Raw genomic sequence first — 15,866 nt, forward strand, 5'->3', positions numbered from 1 at the left:
TTGAGAGAGCCCTTGTTACCCCTTTCAAGACCTTTTCATCTTCATAGGTGTCGTCTGTGTTCAACTGTACGGATCAGCAACAAACAATGTGGTGTCAAGGCTCTAGAGTAAGAATGTGCCTTTGTGAGCAATAGAAGAGAGAAAAAAAATTTGTGCATGCAGCTGAAAAATTTCTTCGTGATCAAATTTGGCGATAACTTTTAAATATTGTATGCTAAGAAAAAAAACTAGTTGGAAAACAGATAACAACTGTGCTTGCTGCACGTAGTTGTGGAGCAATCAATAACTGAATGCTCGAACTTTATTCCCGGTTATATTTCTCACGAGTGTAGACAAAACATCCGTTTGCATTGTAGGGCTTTTTTGTTTTAAATTGTTGCTTAAATAAAACAGTGACCGCCTCTGTGCATTACGCGAAGAAGCCTTTGTAGGCTTCCATGGTTGTTAAAATGTGAAACATGTGAAACATGGACGAGTTTTTCTCTTGCTGCGAAGTTTCTCAGAAATCTGTCTAGCCTTCCTTTGTAGCCGTATGGCTGCGCTTGGGTGGATGCCAATGAGTAATTACTGCCTTATTACAAATCTACTCACACCTTGGGGGATTCTTGTTTCCTTGCCGTGCCTGATGATCGGGGGTGACAACTGCAAGAATCCAGTCGTCCGGTGGGTGCCGTATTCCTATCATAAGCTAGCCGTCCGGGTTAGCTCAGTTGGTATAGCGACTGCTCCGGTGAAACGGTGGTCTCGGGTTCGAACCCAGGACCGGGAAGAATTTTTCTCCAACTACGTACTTTCTGGGAAAGCTTTGTAGCCTTCCTTTGTAGCCGTATGGCTTCTCTCGGCTGGATGGTAGTGAGCAATTACTCTCTTATTACAAATCGACTCCACCTTGGGGGATTCCGCTAAACATTTGACCGAATTTTATCCAAGTGGGTTGCTTTTCCCGGGAACAAGATTTGTGTACTGCAGCGTTTTCATGCTGTTGATCTATTTAAAGAAAACAAAACAAAATGCATGTTTTAATGACTGCCCACTCGTAATTCTATTTTTCAGGGGCCTGCACATTTGATCATGCCTGCCTCACTCTAGTAGCTCTGCCTGCAAGTGAGTTCATTACTGCTCCGTTCTTCCGGTGCATGCTGCCTTCCATGTCATAAGTTCGTCAGAGATGAATTTAGCTTGTGAAAATCACTAAACGTTAAGACTCTTTCTGGCGCATGCAGCCAGTTGGTGTCTATGCTAAGAAAGCAAGGGAATATTTGAACTGCACAGCTCTTCGCAAAGAAACAATTCGTTACTAAGCGGAAATGTTAGAGGCCTCATCGAAACTAGGCAGGCGCTTTTTCATTACCTTTCTTCAGGCTTTCATCGTTAATCAGACAATCAGATGCAGGTTATACAGAAATTTATTCACATATTCGGGAGGCTACGTTCTAGATAGATTACACTGCTGTTTTTCTGCTGTTTCCGGAGGCAGAAGTAGTGTGACAGGACTGTAGATTTTCCTAAGAGCATGCCAGACCACGCTGCAATAAAGTGCACGCGTGCAATCAGAAAATTTGTGATTAGCAAATATTATTCTTCCCTGGAAATTTCAGTCTTCTATCCTTTTTTCTTCTTTTTGATGTATGAGCGTGATGCGTCATCGCTGCTCCTTGTGCCTGTATTTTGAAGTTTTTTAACTTCGAGCTGTTTCATATGCCTATATTTCCCCACTAGGGCACTGAATTACCTGTATAAATAGAAATTGCTTCGGGAAGAGCCTTTATGCATGTTTTCAAGAATCGTTAATTTATTTATTGCCTTACCGAAGACGTATTCCTTATGTACAAACAAAATAATAACTTTTAAGGCAGAACAGGCTAGCTTCCCAAACAGTTTCTAGCAATGAGCAATTATGCGGTCCCTGCATGCACACAGGAAATGATGCGCTATGAAGTGAGAGTCAGTTGCTGCGAGGCGCCAGAATCTCAAGAGACGCAGAGAAAGTGATGTAATACATCCATTCACATGTCCACGTATAGAAACACAAGGCGGCGTTGGTGGGTAAACGCTTTCATCGGTGGTAAGAATGGCCAATGACTCCCGGAGCTAGCGCTAAGAAAAAAACTGGCGCACGTGTGAAAAGGTGGATAAATGCCCTCAGCTCTGCCTATACTACCTCACACTCACCATTAAATCTTAGGCCTTCACTGATCCTGATTTTGTGAAATTCCTTGTCTCCCCCTCGCTCTCACCTTCACTTCATAAAATTCATTGTTCCTCCCACGCCCGTCGCAGCCTCACTTCAACCGCCCTCCCTCAGCCTCACAATCAGCACTGTTAACGTCCGTGCGAATTTTGCTGAATGCATGTATGTTCCGATATTCCTGAGTAGCACTAGGCGCGAAGTACTGCTCACTGCGTCCGCTTTCGGCTATGTAGAGCTTCTCCGATCATTTAAGCTTAGCACTCCGAAGCTACACCGTAACCAGATCGGTCTATTTTGCTTATAACGGCCAGAAAGGTACCGAACGATCGCTTGCTACGCACAAGTGTGGCGCTGCCGTCAAAACACGCACTGCGGGAATGTCAATTCGTCTTATATATAAAGAACAACTATGACAGCACCACTAGGCCAAAGCGAACGGCGCGGAGGTCGAAGAGAGTATTTCAGCCCACATGACCCCGGGCGCAGGAAGGAACGCAGGAAGACTACTTACGTGCTTTGAACACGAAAGCATTGATTTTTTTAATTTATATTTTTCTCTCATTTCTACTGGCAGACATACGCATTAGCACACAGTCGTAAGGCAACACATACAGTAGGTCCGCCTTTATTCGCCAATTGAAGCTGCTCACTATTGAAGGTGCTTGACTCCATTCACGGCACCGTGGGTAGAAACTTGTTTTCTTTTGTGATAAAGGCATTGGGGGCTTTGTGGACCACATTTCCATGACGTCAACGGCACCCGGTTTGGTTGCTAATGGGGTAGATAAGACTTTGGCCTAGAAAAGGCGGCGTATAAACGGTGAGTGACCGCCGGCAAAGCGCTCGCCGATGGCCTATAAGGGCAATATTTGTGCCTGCAAGTGCCTCCGCTCGGCAAAGCATTCCGAATGGAAGCAGAAGAGCGGCGGGCGCGAGACTGTGGCAGCGGCCACAGCGAAGCTACCGCGCATGATCGTGGATAAACTAGCAGCAGATATTTGAGAAGTTAGAATGCCTTGCTGGTCACGAAGTGCGCATCACCTGCCCAATCGGCTCTCCCTTTTGTGCTGCAACTGATACATTTTGTGCGCAGGAACGCTGCTCTGCTTTCGTCGCTGCATGGGCCCAAGTACGATAGATGGTGCTGTCTAAAACACACATGGTTAGACGCAGGCAGATTTTTATCTAATCGTCGTTGATGAATTGATGGCCTGATGTTAGCTATGATGACTACGGTCTTGCGCAAGACCACACCGCAAGCCCGTGCTCTGACATAGCCGCTGCCCAAAAAGTACGCGCACTTTTCGCATCATCATCATCATTAGCCTGACTACACCAACTGCAGAGAAAAGGCCTCTCCTATGTCTCTCCACTTCACCCTGTCTTTTGCCAGCTGCGCACAACCTAGGCCGGCAAACCTCCTAGTCTCATCCGTCCACCTAACCTTCTGCCGCCCCCTATTACGCTTGCCTTCTCTTGGAATCCATTCCGTTACCCTTAAGCACCAGCAGCTATCTTGCCTTCGCAGTACATGCCCGGCCCAAGCCCATTTCTTCCTCTTGATTTCGACCTCCCACACCAACTCGACCCGCTTCCGGTCTCTTAACGTTACACCTAACATTTTCCTTTTCTTGGCTCGCTGTGCTGTCCTTTCCTTAAGCTGAGCCCTTTTCGTTAGCCTCCACGTTTCTGATCCGTAGGTGAGTACCCGTAATATACAGCTGTTGTTCACTTTTCTCTTGAGGGATAATGGTAACCTTCTATTAATGATCTGAGAGAACCTGCCATATGCGCTCCACCCCATTATTATCTTTGTAGTTATTTCGCTCTCATGATCCAGATCAGCTGTCTCTACCTGTCCTAAGTAGACGTATTCCTTTACCACTTCCAGCACCTCGTTGCCAATTGTGAACTTCTGTTCCCTTGGTAGACTGTTGACCATTACTTTGGTTTTCTGCATGTTAATTTTTAGACCGATCGTACTGCTCTGTCTGTCTAACTCATTGATCATGATTTAGAGTTCATTTCCTGAGTGACTCAGCAAGGCAATGTCATCAGCGAATCGCAGATTATTTAGGTATTATACATTAACTCTTATCCCCAACTGCTCCCAATTCAGGCCTCGGAATACCTTCTGTAAACATGCGGTGAATAGCATTGGCGAGATCGTGTCTCCTTGCCTGACTCCCTTCCTTATTGGAATTTTATTGCTGACTTTATGGAAGACCATGACTATGGTAGGTGTACAGTTCTTATATATACCTTCCAGTATTTTGACATAAGGTTCATCTACACCCTGATTCCGCAATGCATGTATGACTGCTGAGGTTTCCACTAGTCGATTGCTTTCTCATAATCAACGAAGGTTATATATACAGGGGTTGGTTATATTGTGCGCTTTTCTCTATCATCTGATTGATAGTGTGAGTATGATCTGTTGTGGAATATCTCTTACGAAGGCCTGGCTTATCATTTGGTTGATTGAAGTTTAAGGTTGTCTTAGTAAATACCTTGTAGGCAACGGACAGTAAGCTGCTCGGTCTGTAATTTTTCAAGTCCTTGGCGTCTCCTTTCTAATGGATTAAGATAATATTTGCGTTTTTCCCAGCTTCTGGTACGATCGAGGTCATAAGGCATTGCTTATACAGGGTGGCTAGTTTTTCTAGCAGAATCTCCCCTCCGTCTTTCGACAGATCTGCTGTTACCTGATTCTCACCAGCTGCTTTTCTCTTTTGCATTGCTCCTCAGGCTTTCTTCATTTCCTCGTTCGTTACGGGCGAGATGATTGCTGTGCGCTACCGCCTTTGTCGTTAACATTCTTATTACATTAGCTACTGTATAAATTTGTGCAGAACTCTTCTGGTTCTTTAACTATCTTATCGATATTGCTAATGACATTGCCCTCCCTGTCTCTTAACGAACACATCTGGTTTTTACCAATGCCTAGCTTCCTCTTCACCGCTTTTAGGCTACCTCCGTTCTTTAGAGCATGCTTGATTCTCTCCATATTAAAGTTCCTTATGTCGGCTACCTTGCGCTTATTTATTAGCTTCGAAAGCTCTGCTAGGTCTATTCTATCTGTAGGGTTAGACGCCCTCATGCTCTGACGTTTCTTAATCAGATCTTCCGTCTCCTGAGATAGCTTGCCAGTATCCTGTCGAAGCGTCCTACCGCCTACTTCTACTGCGCACTCTGTAATGATAGCTATCAGATTATCTTTCATTGTATCAACATTAAGATCATCTTCCTCAGTTAAAGCTGAATATCTCTATAGCGCTAGAAATCTAGGCCGACCTGCCACGAGCTGCCATGGACACTTCAACCGGGATTTATTATGTCCCGTCCCTAAACCCGATTGTTCGCTTCAAGAATCTTGGCGAGGAGAACATGGTCGTGCTGGAGAGCTTGCAAGCTACCCCGATTTGGTCTGCTTTCAAGAAGTAGACGCGCATAATGCACCTCTTTAAGAAATAAAAATGCCACATCTTTCGGACTTTGTATTTGGGGCTGGAATATGAGAGGCCCGCTTAGTACGAATATCAATATAAGGAGCGTAATCCGTGTCACCGTTAGTTTTACTATAAGTGGCCAGGACTGCAATATACACAACAGTATGCAAAAAAAGCTAGACACGATTTTATAGAAGTCATCGTACGCGTTACGGCGGGCATTACAGCGTTGACACCTGTATGCTCAGTGGATTGCACAAGCCATCGGAACTCACTTTGCACTTTTATTACTTACAAGTTGAGATTCTGAGCCTGGCTGCCTCTTTTCTATCCAAGGTGAAGGGGAAGCGCAATTTGAGGTTGTGCGTGCGGGGTCATTCGAGAAGCTGCCGCGGGACCACACCATACGAACGGGCGAAGGTGAGTTGCGATGATAGACCTGACGCATCGGATGTAGTCGCTTGAGTTTCGACTAAGAAATGGAGACACGAAATTCTCACCTGTTTATTTTTGATAGGGCTTCAAGAAAGAATGGCGGAGAGAATTTGTGCCGGAGTGTGTTTTGAATGCCTAATTGCAGCCCTGGTTTTCGCATAGAGACTGAGATCCGCTTTTGGTTTCCGCATGGGGCGACGCCCGTGGGCAGTTACGCTTTTGTTACTTGGTCGCCTGGTGCGAGCACGAACGATGTATGGCGGTGCTATGGTTCGCCGCAGGGGAAGGACTAGTGAAGTTGTTACTGTTCGATAAGCGCGCGTGCATTCCGGCGGTTCTTTGCACTTACTTTTGATGTCACTGATCGCAGAAACCAAACTTCATAAGAACACCAGTGCTGGTATAAATAATATAACCACACTGGGCTATATATCCTTCTGGTATGTCGTTCCTAAGGTACATAAGGTAAGACTGTTAGTTTTATGATATCAATTCTTGTAACCATGTTTCTATATCTGTTTAAGAACGGTACCTCAATCTCCTGACTGCTGGAGAAGGAAACGAAGAATCCTTGGATTAGTTTTCGGCGTTTTCAGGATGAACTTTTTTTTTTCTGCGGGTGCAAAGAAATTGTCGCCGAAGCAAAAAGGCAGCGCTCTGAGACTTCCTTTTAAAGGATGTACGAGTGGTAGTGGTAAGAGTCGACGCTCTAGTGGAGGGCTCTGAATTAATTTAAATCTCCTGGAGATATATGACAGGGCTGTTGAGGCAACCAGGAAAACATCAGCACGCTTGGTAAGCTTGTAGATCACTACGAAAGGTGCCAACCTTGCCAAAAAAGAACACCTGTTCTGGGAAAAATTCGCATACTGGCCACAAGGAAAGATGGGGTTGGCAGGGAGATAATCATGGAGGTTTCCTTTTTTCTAATACATGTCAAGGTTGTGTCAGCACGCCTTTGAAGGCGCTGTAGTCGAGTGAGATGGCTTTTGTTGGAAAACAGCTCACGGAGTTGTTACTGAAAAACTGACACGTATCTTCAGCGATGGATCTTATCTCTCTTAACATGCCTGTGTTTTTGAAATAAAATTCCATTTGGTAGTTGCGCCCCATCCGGTCGTCGTCTCGTTTTTATCCTTGTTCGCATTCAGCGCATTCAATCAACAGAGCAGTGCAACGTCCTACCACAACACCCATAATGAATCTGCTGGCAGGTATATTAGTGCTCTGTGCGTTAGTGCTCCATGTTTATTTGCACGAGGGTCATTAAATGAATTTCTCTCAGTCGCTTGCTACTGTGGCACACAACATGGGCCTCCCCAGGGTGTACCAGGTAGGAGGAATTCGCGAACCTCGCTGGAAACGCCGGCGCGAGCGGCGACTACGTGATGGTCCGGAGCTTAGCGTCCGTTGAGCGTTCGAGAGTTTGAACGCCGAGAGGATTCTCACGTGCGAGTTCAAGATGTCGAGGAGGGGACGCAGCGATACCAGGATCGGGAAGAGTGTGTCGGCGTTGCGGAAGCCTTCAGATACAAAACATTAATGGCTTGTCTTTTATGCTGACTCTTATGACTTATTTCTTATTGTGGCTCGTGTATTGAAACGCCCACGTCGTGTTTACTTATGCCAGTGTCTTTTTCTAATGTGTCAGTTTTTTAGTTGCAGACATTTGACCTGGTGAGTGCCTCGCTTATTTCCGTTTTCTATGCCCATGTACTTTCTCCTAAGCATCCAGGCAATCAGACGTAAATGTCTAACGCCCCTTTGTCAAGTTCAGCGATAATCTTAGAAAATATCTTATAGAAAACAGTAAATATTGCCAATCAGCTATATATGATATCGAACAAAATATATTGAAGAACTGCGGAAAAAATATAGTCATACCATCTGTGCCGAGGAATAATAGCGGGCTTTCTTGCGAATTCCACAGGTTACTACATGCTTTACAAAAGCACCGGTTCCCGAAGGAGCAATGCTTCACTCCAGCTGCGCCAACCATCAGTATACCGCTGCATTTCGCTGTGGTATTACCTGCCGACCGTCTCAGACGGTGTGAAGTTGTACGTTGGTGGTAAGGACGTCGGCGAGAAACAGGGCACCTGGACAAGTGTAAATTCCCGCCTTTCGTCAAGCATGGTGAGTGAAATGCAGCACTTTGGTGTCACGCTCTCCTTTCAGAGAGATGGCGTTTTATTCGGCGCTTTTTTGAACCGTTCCATAAATGTATTGAATTTGAAAATTCTGGTAGACTTGGGAATCCTTCGAGGCGTTATCATAGAACAGAAACGAATAGTGTGCTGAAAATATGTTTACGCGGAGAGCTCATTCGTTAAATTTTGAAGTATACTTTGGACGAATTAATTTAGTATTTGCAAAAGCACGCTTTAAATTCAATTAACATGTCAGTTTCCGAAACGCGATTACCAGCACAAGGTTGTCTAACGGCAGCATTCTGTGTGCTGCAAATATGTTTACGCGGACAGCTCATGCGTTAGTATTGAACTATATACTTTGGACGAATTAATTTCGTATTTACGGAAGTACAGTTTAAACACAATGCCAACATGCCATTTCCCGAAACGCGATTTCGAGCAGCAACTGTTTAACGGCAGCTTGCAGTATGCTGCAAATATGTTTACGCGGGCAGCTCATTCGTTAGAATTGAAGCCTACTTTGGACAAATTAATGTCGTTTTTGCGAAAGTTCGCTTTCAAAATATTGCCAACATGCAAAGGCCATTTCCCGAAACGTGATTTCGAGCGCTGGATTGTTCTACGGCAGGTAAAAGTGTGCTTCAAATATATTTAAAAGGAATGCCCGTTTGTTAAAATTGAAGGATGCTTCAGACGAAATAATTTCATACTAACGAAAGTACAGTGTCAATAAACGCAAGATACAAAAACCGCAAACATATTTTTCCACATATTTGAAACGTGCTCGAAGCATGCTTTACGTGGCGTACTTTTGGCAAATTTTAACAATATATTTCGAGTACCAATTTCAAGAACCTATTTCAGTCATATTTTTAGTGCATTCATGAATACAGAATATGTTTAAAATACATCCACCCTAAATATCCCGCTGTATATTCCAAACATATTAGTTTTCGCTAAGGGTAGGATATAGCCTCCGACGGACAGTCGCATCGCAGAATATTTAAGAGGACGCTTACTTACATTACGTGTGGAGAATGCGATAGCATTATAGTCTGAAGTCCACCCGTCCTGCTTATAATCCTCCATCAATATTGTTCGCGGCATACGCTGAGCCTGCGCAGCCGCTGATATTGCATCTTCAGCGACATACTTCTGGGTTTGCCCTCTCGCTTGCGGGGTTTTTGGTTTTTTTGCTACGGTAGACACAGCGGAGTTGATTCTGTTTGTAATCCAACCTGTTCCGTCCAGCTGTCTGATACGCCTGCTCACAACCAAGCGCACGCGCCAACACCGCCGCGTCACGTGGTCTCTTGACGTCACACAGCCCTTTGACCAATCAGCGAATTTTAAGACATACTGCGGCGGAGACCTACCGCTTTTTTCTCAGGCGTGTCTTTTATTTCAACTGCATTAATAGCTGGCAGTGGTGTATTCAGCCTCATGTTCACCTCCAGCGTGGTTTTTGGACGCACGCGTCTACAACGATATTAAAATGACATCATGGTAGCAAAGGAGCGCAAGTCCTTATCCAAGAAATAGGAACAGTAAAAAATTAGGGCAGCAAATCATCTCATTGAAGGCTTTACCACATCTGTCACTCGCTTTAAAGGAAAGGAAAGGAAGCGTGCGCCTCCTCAGTCTATTAATAGGTAGCCATGCCGTAGCTTGTGAATGCATTCTACTAGCCAGAAGAAATTCCTTAATTAGCATAGAGCCGTGAGGCAACGCATATAATAGGCCCACCTTCGTTAGCGAAGAAGCAATGAGAATTTGTGGCCTACGGGCAGCGTCCACGCATAGCAATGTAAAAGTCCTGGGCGCAATTCCCTGCACCTTCGGAATTCCCCGACACCGGGTTTCGTTGCCTACAAGCCAAACAATGCTTTCGCATTAAGAGCACATGGACTGGAAGAACTAACGTAGCCGCCGTCAGTGGTGATGGATAATGAAGAAAAATAATTTCTGGCTAGCCCCTTGGTGTGTGCTTGGATGGTGCTGTAGTTTATGCATTCATGGCGTCACAACCATCGGCCGGATGCGAACGCCATCTCTAATCTGTGCGTGCTGGTAATCTCTAGTGTAGGACTACACCATCTCCGGACAAACATCTTAGCGTTCTGTTTTGGGGATGGTCGGAAGCCAACTTCCGGCCTCCGTTACTGTTATGTTTGTACTGATGTCAATCTGTCCGTCTTTTCACCTCTATGTTACCTGAAATAGAGCACTAAAGAGATAAATGTGCTGTAAAAATGCGTGGTGCTAAAATTTAAGTCTCCTCGTTGCGAGCCTCTACAGGCATGGAATCGCTAATACCAATACCATAGTGGGGCTACGAAAAAGAACTGGGAAAGAAAGTGTCCCAGGCCCGTGTTAATAAATATCGCGGGCTTAATACAATACGAAGTAGAAAAATAACCAATAAAAACTCATTTTTCATAGGAGAAAAGAAAAGAAAAGAAAAATTATTTGTACCATTAGAGCCGAAGTTATTGTAACAGCTATTAAGGATATATATTGCATACGATAAAAGTAAATAATTTTTTTTGCTGAGATGGCTTAGCTGATGAAAATTATGCGACGTATTAAGCATGATGAAAGGACCGTACTTTGGTATGTTCGCTCCTGGTGGGGAGATGACGCATAATTTCAAAAAGATGGGAGGAAAACGTTAGTTGAGAATTTTGGGTATTGCTTCCGTCTGCTGCGGCATTGGAGATATGTGACTGGAGGCTGATCTGCAAAAGTAAATTAAACAAGTAAAAGTAAATGATGGGTGTTATGAATGCTAGGTTTTGGCTCAGAATTATCTCGATATAAGCTTTGGGCGTTGTATGACTTATCGTCTATCTTGGTCCTTGTAGTTTTGAGAAAGTTTTGGAGCTACGATTGTGATACCACAATTACAAGAGAATTATCACAAGGTGGTCGAAGTGCTTGGAGGCAGTTTCCGTTGGTAAATGCTGTAGTTGTCTAGTGTTGCGTGCGGTTTTAAAAGGAGTGTATTTACTTGGTTTATTTCAAATTACGGGGTCGGATATCTTGCCTTTTGTCAGACGGTTTGAGATGTATGGATTCTAAATTTAAGAATGAAAGTGAAGTAGGATATACGTGCAGTTCAGATTCAGATTCAGATCATTTTATTTCCTTTCAGTTGAAAGTGGAAGACGAGGCAAAAGGCATGGAGCCTGACAAGGCCTCGTCTCCCATCTGTAGTTTGGAGCAGGCAACTCTTCAATACATTTGCAAAGATTTCTGCTGATGAAACATTGTACGCATAGACATAAAATATAAAGTACATATGAACACAGTGCTGGCTGTCGACTAACGCAAGTTTCGAAGAGAATCTAGGATTTGAAGTCAAACAAAACACATCAGAAGATCCGCGACAACACACTGGCGAGAAAGGAAACCGCAGTTCGGAAGGATAACATGTTGACAAAAACATGGGATAAAACGTTTTTTTCAAGACTGGTGATTTGCATGGGCATATGAGGGCACCTATATACGTATGATGTCTACAGTAATTATTAGGAAAGCTTTGTACTGTAATTTGAAGGGCTTAAATCGTAGCGTAATATAATGTAGGACTCATGATGGATACATAACTTTGTCGCTTGATAATCAACATCCTGTCTGCCATAATTTGTTCTCACTTTTCTTGTTTTATGTGTACGGGTTCGAAAGCTATAGTGTGGCTATATATCTGTAAATCTAGTGTAATGCTTTTTTTACGGATTAATTGCACTAGTTTAGAGTAATACACTTTGTTGGCCGGTAATATATCATGTTTTAAAAAGAGTGGCTGGGTTGGTAGGTCTCGTATTCTACCTTTATAATTCTCAAATAGACGTAGAACGTGTATTTGCAGTACGAGCAGCCTGTCGTAGTTTCCTTTCGTCGTCGTGCCCCAAACTAATATTGCGTAAAGTAACAGTGAGTAAAATAACGTATAATATAAAGTCTTCTTCAGCCAGAGTGGGATAAGTGGAGGTATACGGCTCATACAGTATACAGCTCGGGAAAGATCAGTTAGAAGGTGATTAATATGTGGAGTCCAGGATAGTTGTTCACTGAACCAGACACCTAGAAATTTCTGTAAATGTACCTGTTTAATATGTTCCAGTATGAACTCAAGCGTGAGGCTTTCTTTAGTAACTTTGTTAACTGGTTTGAAAAGTACAAACTTTATTTGACGCGTATTCAGTGGCAGACTATTGTTTTCGAGTCAAATAGATAGCTGGGACTGGTAAAGATTAGCTGCTTTTTCTAGGTCATTTGCGTGTTCACCCGTAAAAAATAAACTAGTGTCGTCAGCAAGGACAGTTATATCAGGTGTGTACTTAGCGTCTGCGATATCATTTATATACAACAAAAAGAGTGTGGGACCTAGTATGGAACCTTGAGGGGCCCCTAGTTTTATATCTAAGTTTTCAGAGTGCTCTCCATTGAGGTTTATGAACTGATATCTTAATGACGAATAGCTTTTAATGAGGTCGATGCATGGCTTTGAATTCCATGCCCGTGACGTTTGTGAAGCAAAATTTCGTGGTTGACAGAATCGAAGGCCTTCCGTAAATTAAGAAAAATTCCCAATGTATACATTTTTGCAATTCTTTGTAATTTATGAGTTTACATTAAGCATGGCCTCTTCAGATGTCTTGTTTTTTGGAACCCGAATTGGAATGGTAAGAATATATTATATTTTTGCAGGAACATAGTCGAACGATTATTTATCGACTTTTCGTATACCTTTGAGAAAACCGCTAACACTGAAATTGGTCTATAATTAACGCAATCATTTCGTGTTCCTCCTTTGTGTATATGTACCATTTTAGCTGTTTTAAGCTGGTCAGGAAAAGTTCCTGTTGATAGAGATATGTTTATTAAATGTGACAATAGAGGACTTATTCCAGATGACACATAATTGACAATTGAGACTTGGATGTCGTCATAACCGCTCGCCGCATTTGGCTTCAGTTGCTTTATAATTTTGTCAATTTCTGGAGGTGTGACGGCTCTTAGGACTAGAGAGTTTGTGTGTGGGCCTACCTGGGTTCTGGTGTTGGCATGGGATTGAAGGAACAATTCTGTATTAATGAAGTATTTATTCATTTCATCCGCTAAGTCGCTTCCGCGGAGAACATCATTATTCACCAACGTCGGTTCTACTGGGTTGGAATTTAGGCCTTTTCCTGTGAGGGCGTGGACTTGCTTCCATAATTCTGCAGGATTGATCTTTATTTTTGAAAACATGTTTTTTTAATATATTAACTTGGCCTGTTTGATGGCAGCATTTAATTGACTTCTGATTTTAATGAAATCAGCAAAAAGGTTTCTGTCTTTAGTGGCAAGAAATCTGTGAAATATTTTGTTCTTAGCTGGTATTTTTTTTGCATTCTGCATTATTAATCCACGGTTTCTTTAGTTTCTTGTTATGTTTTTTTTTATTTCTAAAGGTGCAACGCAGAATCATAGCAATTTCTGAAAAGTTTTAAGAACGTTTCATAGGCTCTGTTTGCTTCGTATTTTAGGTATAAAGGATACCAATATACTTGTTGGATTAAAGCTTTTATTCAATGACACCTAATTGATACTTCTATGTTGAAAGCAGTTGTCTTTATGAGCCTCAAGGAATAGGCGATGCGTGGCGAAAAAAAAGAGGTAGGCGATCACTGATGTCACAAGAGAGCGTGCCAGAAATCAGCAATCAGAAATCAGAGCAACTGGGGTGATTCGAGTTGGTCCTGGTATAGTGTTTTCGCATCCGTACGATACAACAAGATTGTTGAAGTCCCGTGAATTAACGTCTTCAGATACTGTATTAATGTTAACATCACCCATGATAGAGAATGGCTTTTGATAGGATTTACAGTATTCCAGACCTCCTCGAATTTAGCCAAGAAACGTGGCTTGTAGCCAGTTGGCGGTCTGTACACAACCACAAGTATGAATGTTTTGCATCAATCCTCAAGCATTCAATATTGCACTCTGACTCAGAAATGTCATCAGTTGTCTCGCCTGCGAACTGGCGCTGCAGGTAAATAGCAACACCACCACCTTTATCACTTCTATCCGACCGTATGCACGAGTAATTTCTAATTTGGGGCCATTAATCTTTTTTACCTAGCCATGTCTCAGAAAACAACAAAGCACCAAAATTTACTTGTAGTTCATCCAGATAACTAACCAAGTCATCCTGTTTGTTTCGAATGCTTTGTAAATTCAAGTAAAAAAAAGAGAAACATGGTTGGAAAATATTGACTTTTTCAGGGAGTGCATCGCTTTCAATACGGTCATCCATTGACATGTCTGGCATAAACTAACAAATGAAATTGATAAAGCAAAAAAGTTTGGGTACAATCACTGAAAAAGAGCAATGCCATCTTTTGCAGCAACTTGAATGATAGCGAAAAGTTCTTCCTTGCGCGCATAGATTTCACCCGCGCTTGTCCAGACAAACTTCCAATTAGCTTGTTTTTTTCTTTGCAGCAGCTGCGCCAAGAAGTTGTTTGCTCTGCCTCGTCAAGTGCTCGTTAATGTACGTCATACCCTTAAAGACAGAGTTTAAGTGCCGCTCAAATATTTTAATCGAAAACACGTTTATTCCGAACAACTCCCCACATTTCCCCGCGAATCCGCCAACTCACTGAGAACTTCTGAATATTTCTTTTTCTCTCTAGGTACTATTTCAGACCGGGAATTCTTCGAAAAATAAAGGCAACATTCCCCAAAGGAACAATGTTGCTCTGTAGTGACGCTGGCGGGCTGAGTTCGCTGCTTGGCACGCCTTTTTTTTTTCGCCTGTTTTTTTCGCATGCATTGGGACTCCCCTATTCGATGGGTAAATCCAGAGAAAGATCTTGCAAAGTTTTTGGGGCAATGGCAAACGAAAAAAAAAATGATGACTATCGGCGACTGGGTTTCGAACTCGCGGCAGCGCGAACAGATCAGCTTTGCTGGCCACTGTGCAAGAGCACAAGGCATCGCCGCAGCCGAACACAATTGCGTTAAGGCCGCTGTGCGATCGTTTCTGAGCCGCATGCGCATGCGTCCTTGAGACCGTGCGCATGGACGCGTGAGGGCGCGGAGCGCATGAGGTGTTCTACGGTCAAGTTTGCTGCATGCGACCGAGCGGATGACTCCAGCGTTCTGATTGGCGCGCTCGTCACTGCCCCTTGTGCGGGAGCGCAGGCATGCGCTGCAGCAAAACATGAAGATATCTTGCGGTACGAATACCCAAATTGATAGTGGCTCACTCGAGACATGCTTAGCAGTGAGATTTTTCGTCGGAGGTAAAACCACGACCGGCTTTCACAGCCATGGATCTCGGCGCGGTCGATCCTGACGTCCGCGAACGAAGTCACAACAAACTTTGCAACACCGCAGGCGAGCTTTATTTGAATCAGCGTCGCGGGAAACGATTATTGTTTGCGCTACTTCTACTTCAGAAAGTGAAAAAAGTCGTCACACCGCGATCGTGACACAACTCGTTTGATCGCTAGACTGCTAGTCTCCGCTAAAACAGCCAATATATGCAGCCGTTCTAATTACGGTATAAGATTTTTCTCCACTAATATATGAAGAGTGTCCGCGTTGAAAGTTACGCTATACCCAAACGTGCAATAACGAATTGAT

The 15,866-nt window shown here is 43.4% G+C and overlaps 1 protein-coding gene across 1 annotated transcript in view; it reads left to right on the forward strand.

The window, feature by feature from the left end:
• LOC144129714 (apical endosomal glycoprotein-like) overlaps positions 1-15,866 on the forward strand; it is a 210,625-nt gene that overhangs the window by 71,156 nt on the left and 123,603 nt on the right. Inside the window, exons 13-15 of the mRNA XM_077663811.1 lie at positions 1,054-1,104; positions 5,977-6,060; positions 8,006-8,211. Coding sequence (XP_077519937.1) covers positions 1,054-1,104; positions 5,977-6,060; positions 8,006-8,211 — 341 coding nt within the window. The remainder of the gene's footprint in view (positions 1-1,053; positions 1,105-5,976; positions 6,061-8,005; positions 8,212-15,866) is intronic.

The sequence above is a fragment of the Amblyomma americanum genome, chromosome 4, assembly GCF_052857255.1.
Source record: "Amblyomma americanum isolate KBUSLIRL-KWMA chromosome 4, ASM5285725v1, whole genome shotgun sequence".
Classification (NCBI taxonomy): Eukaryota; Metazoa; Arthropoda; class Arachnida; order Ixodida; family Ixodidae; genus Amblyomma; species Amblyomma americanum.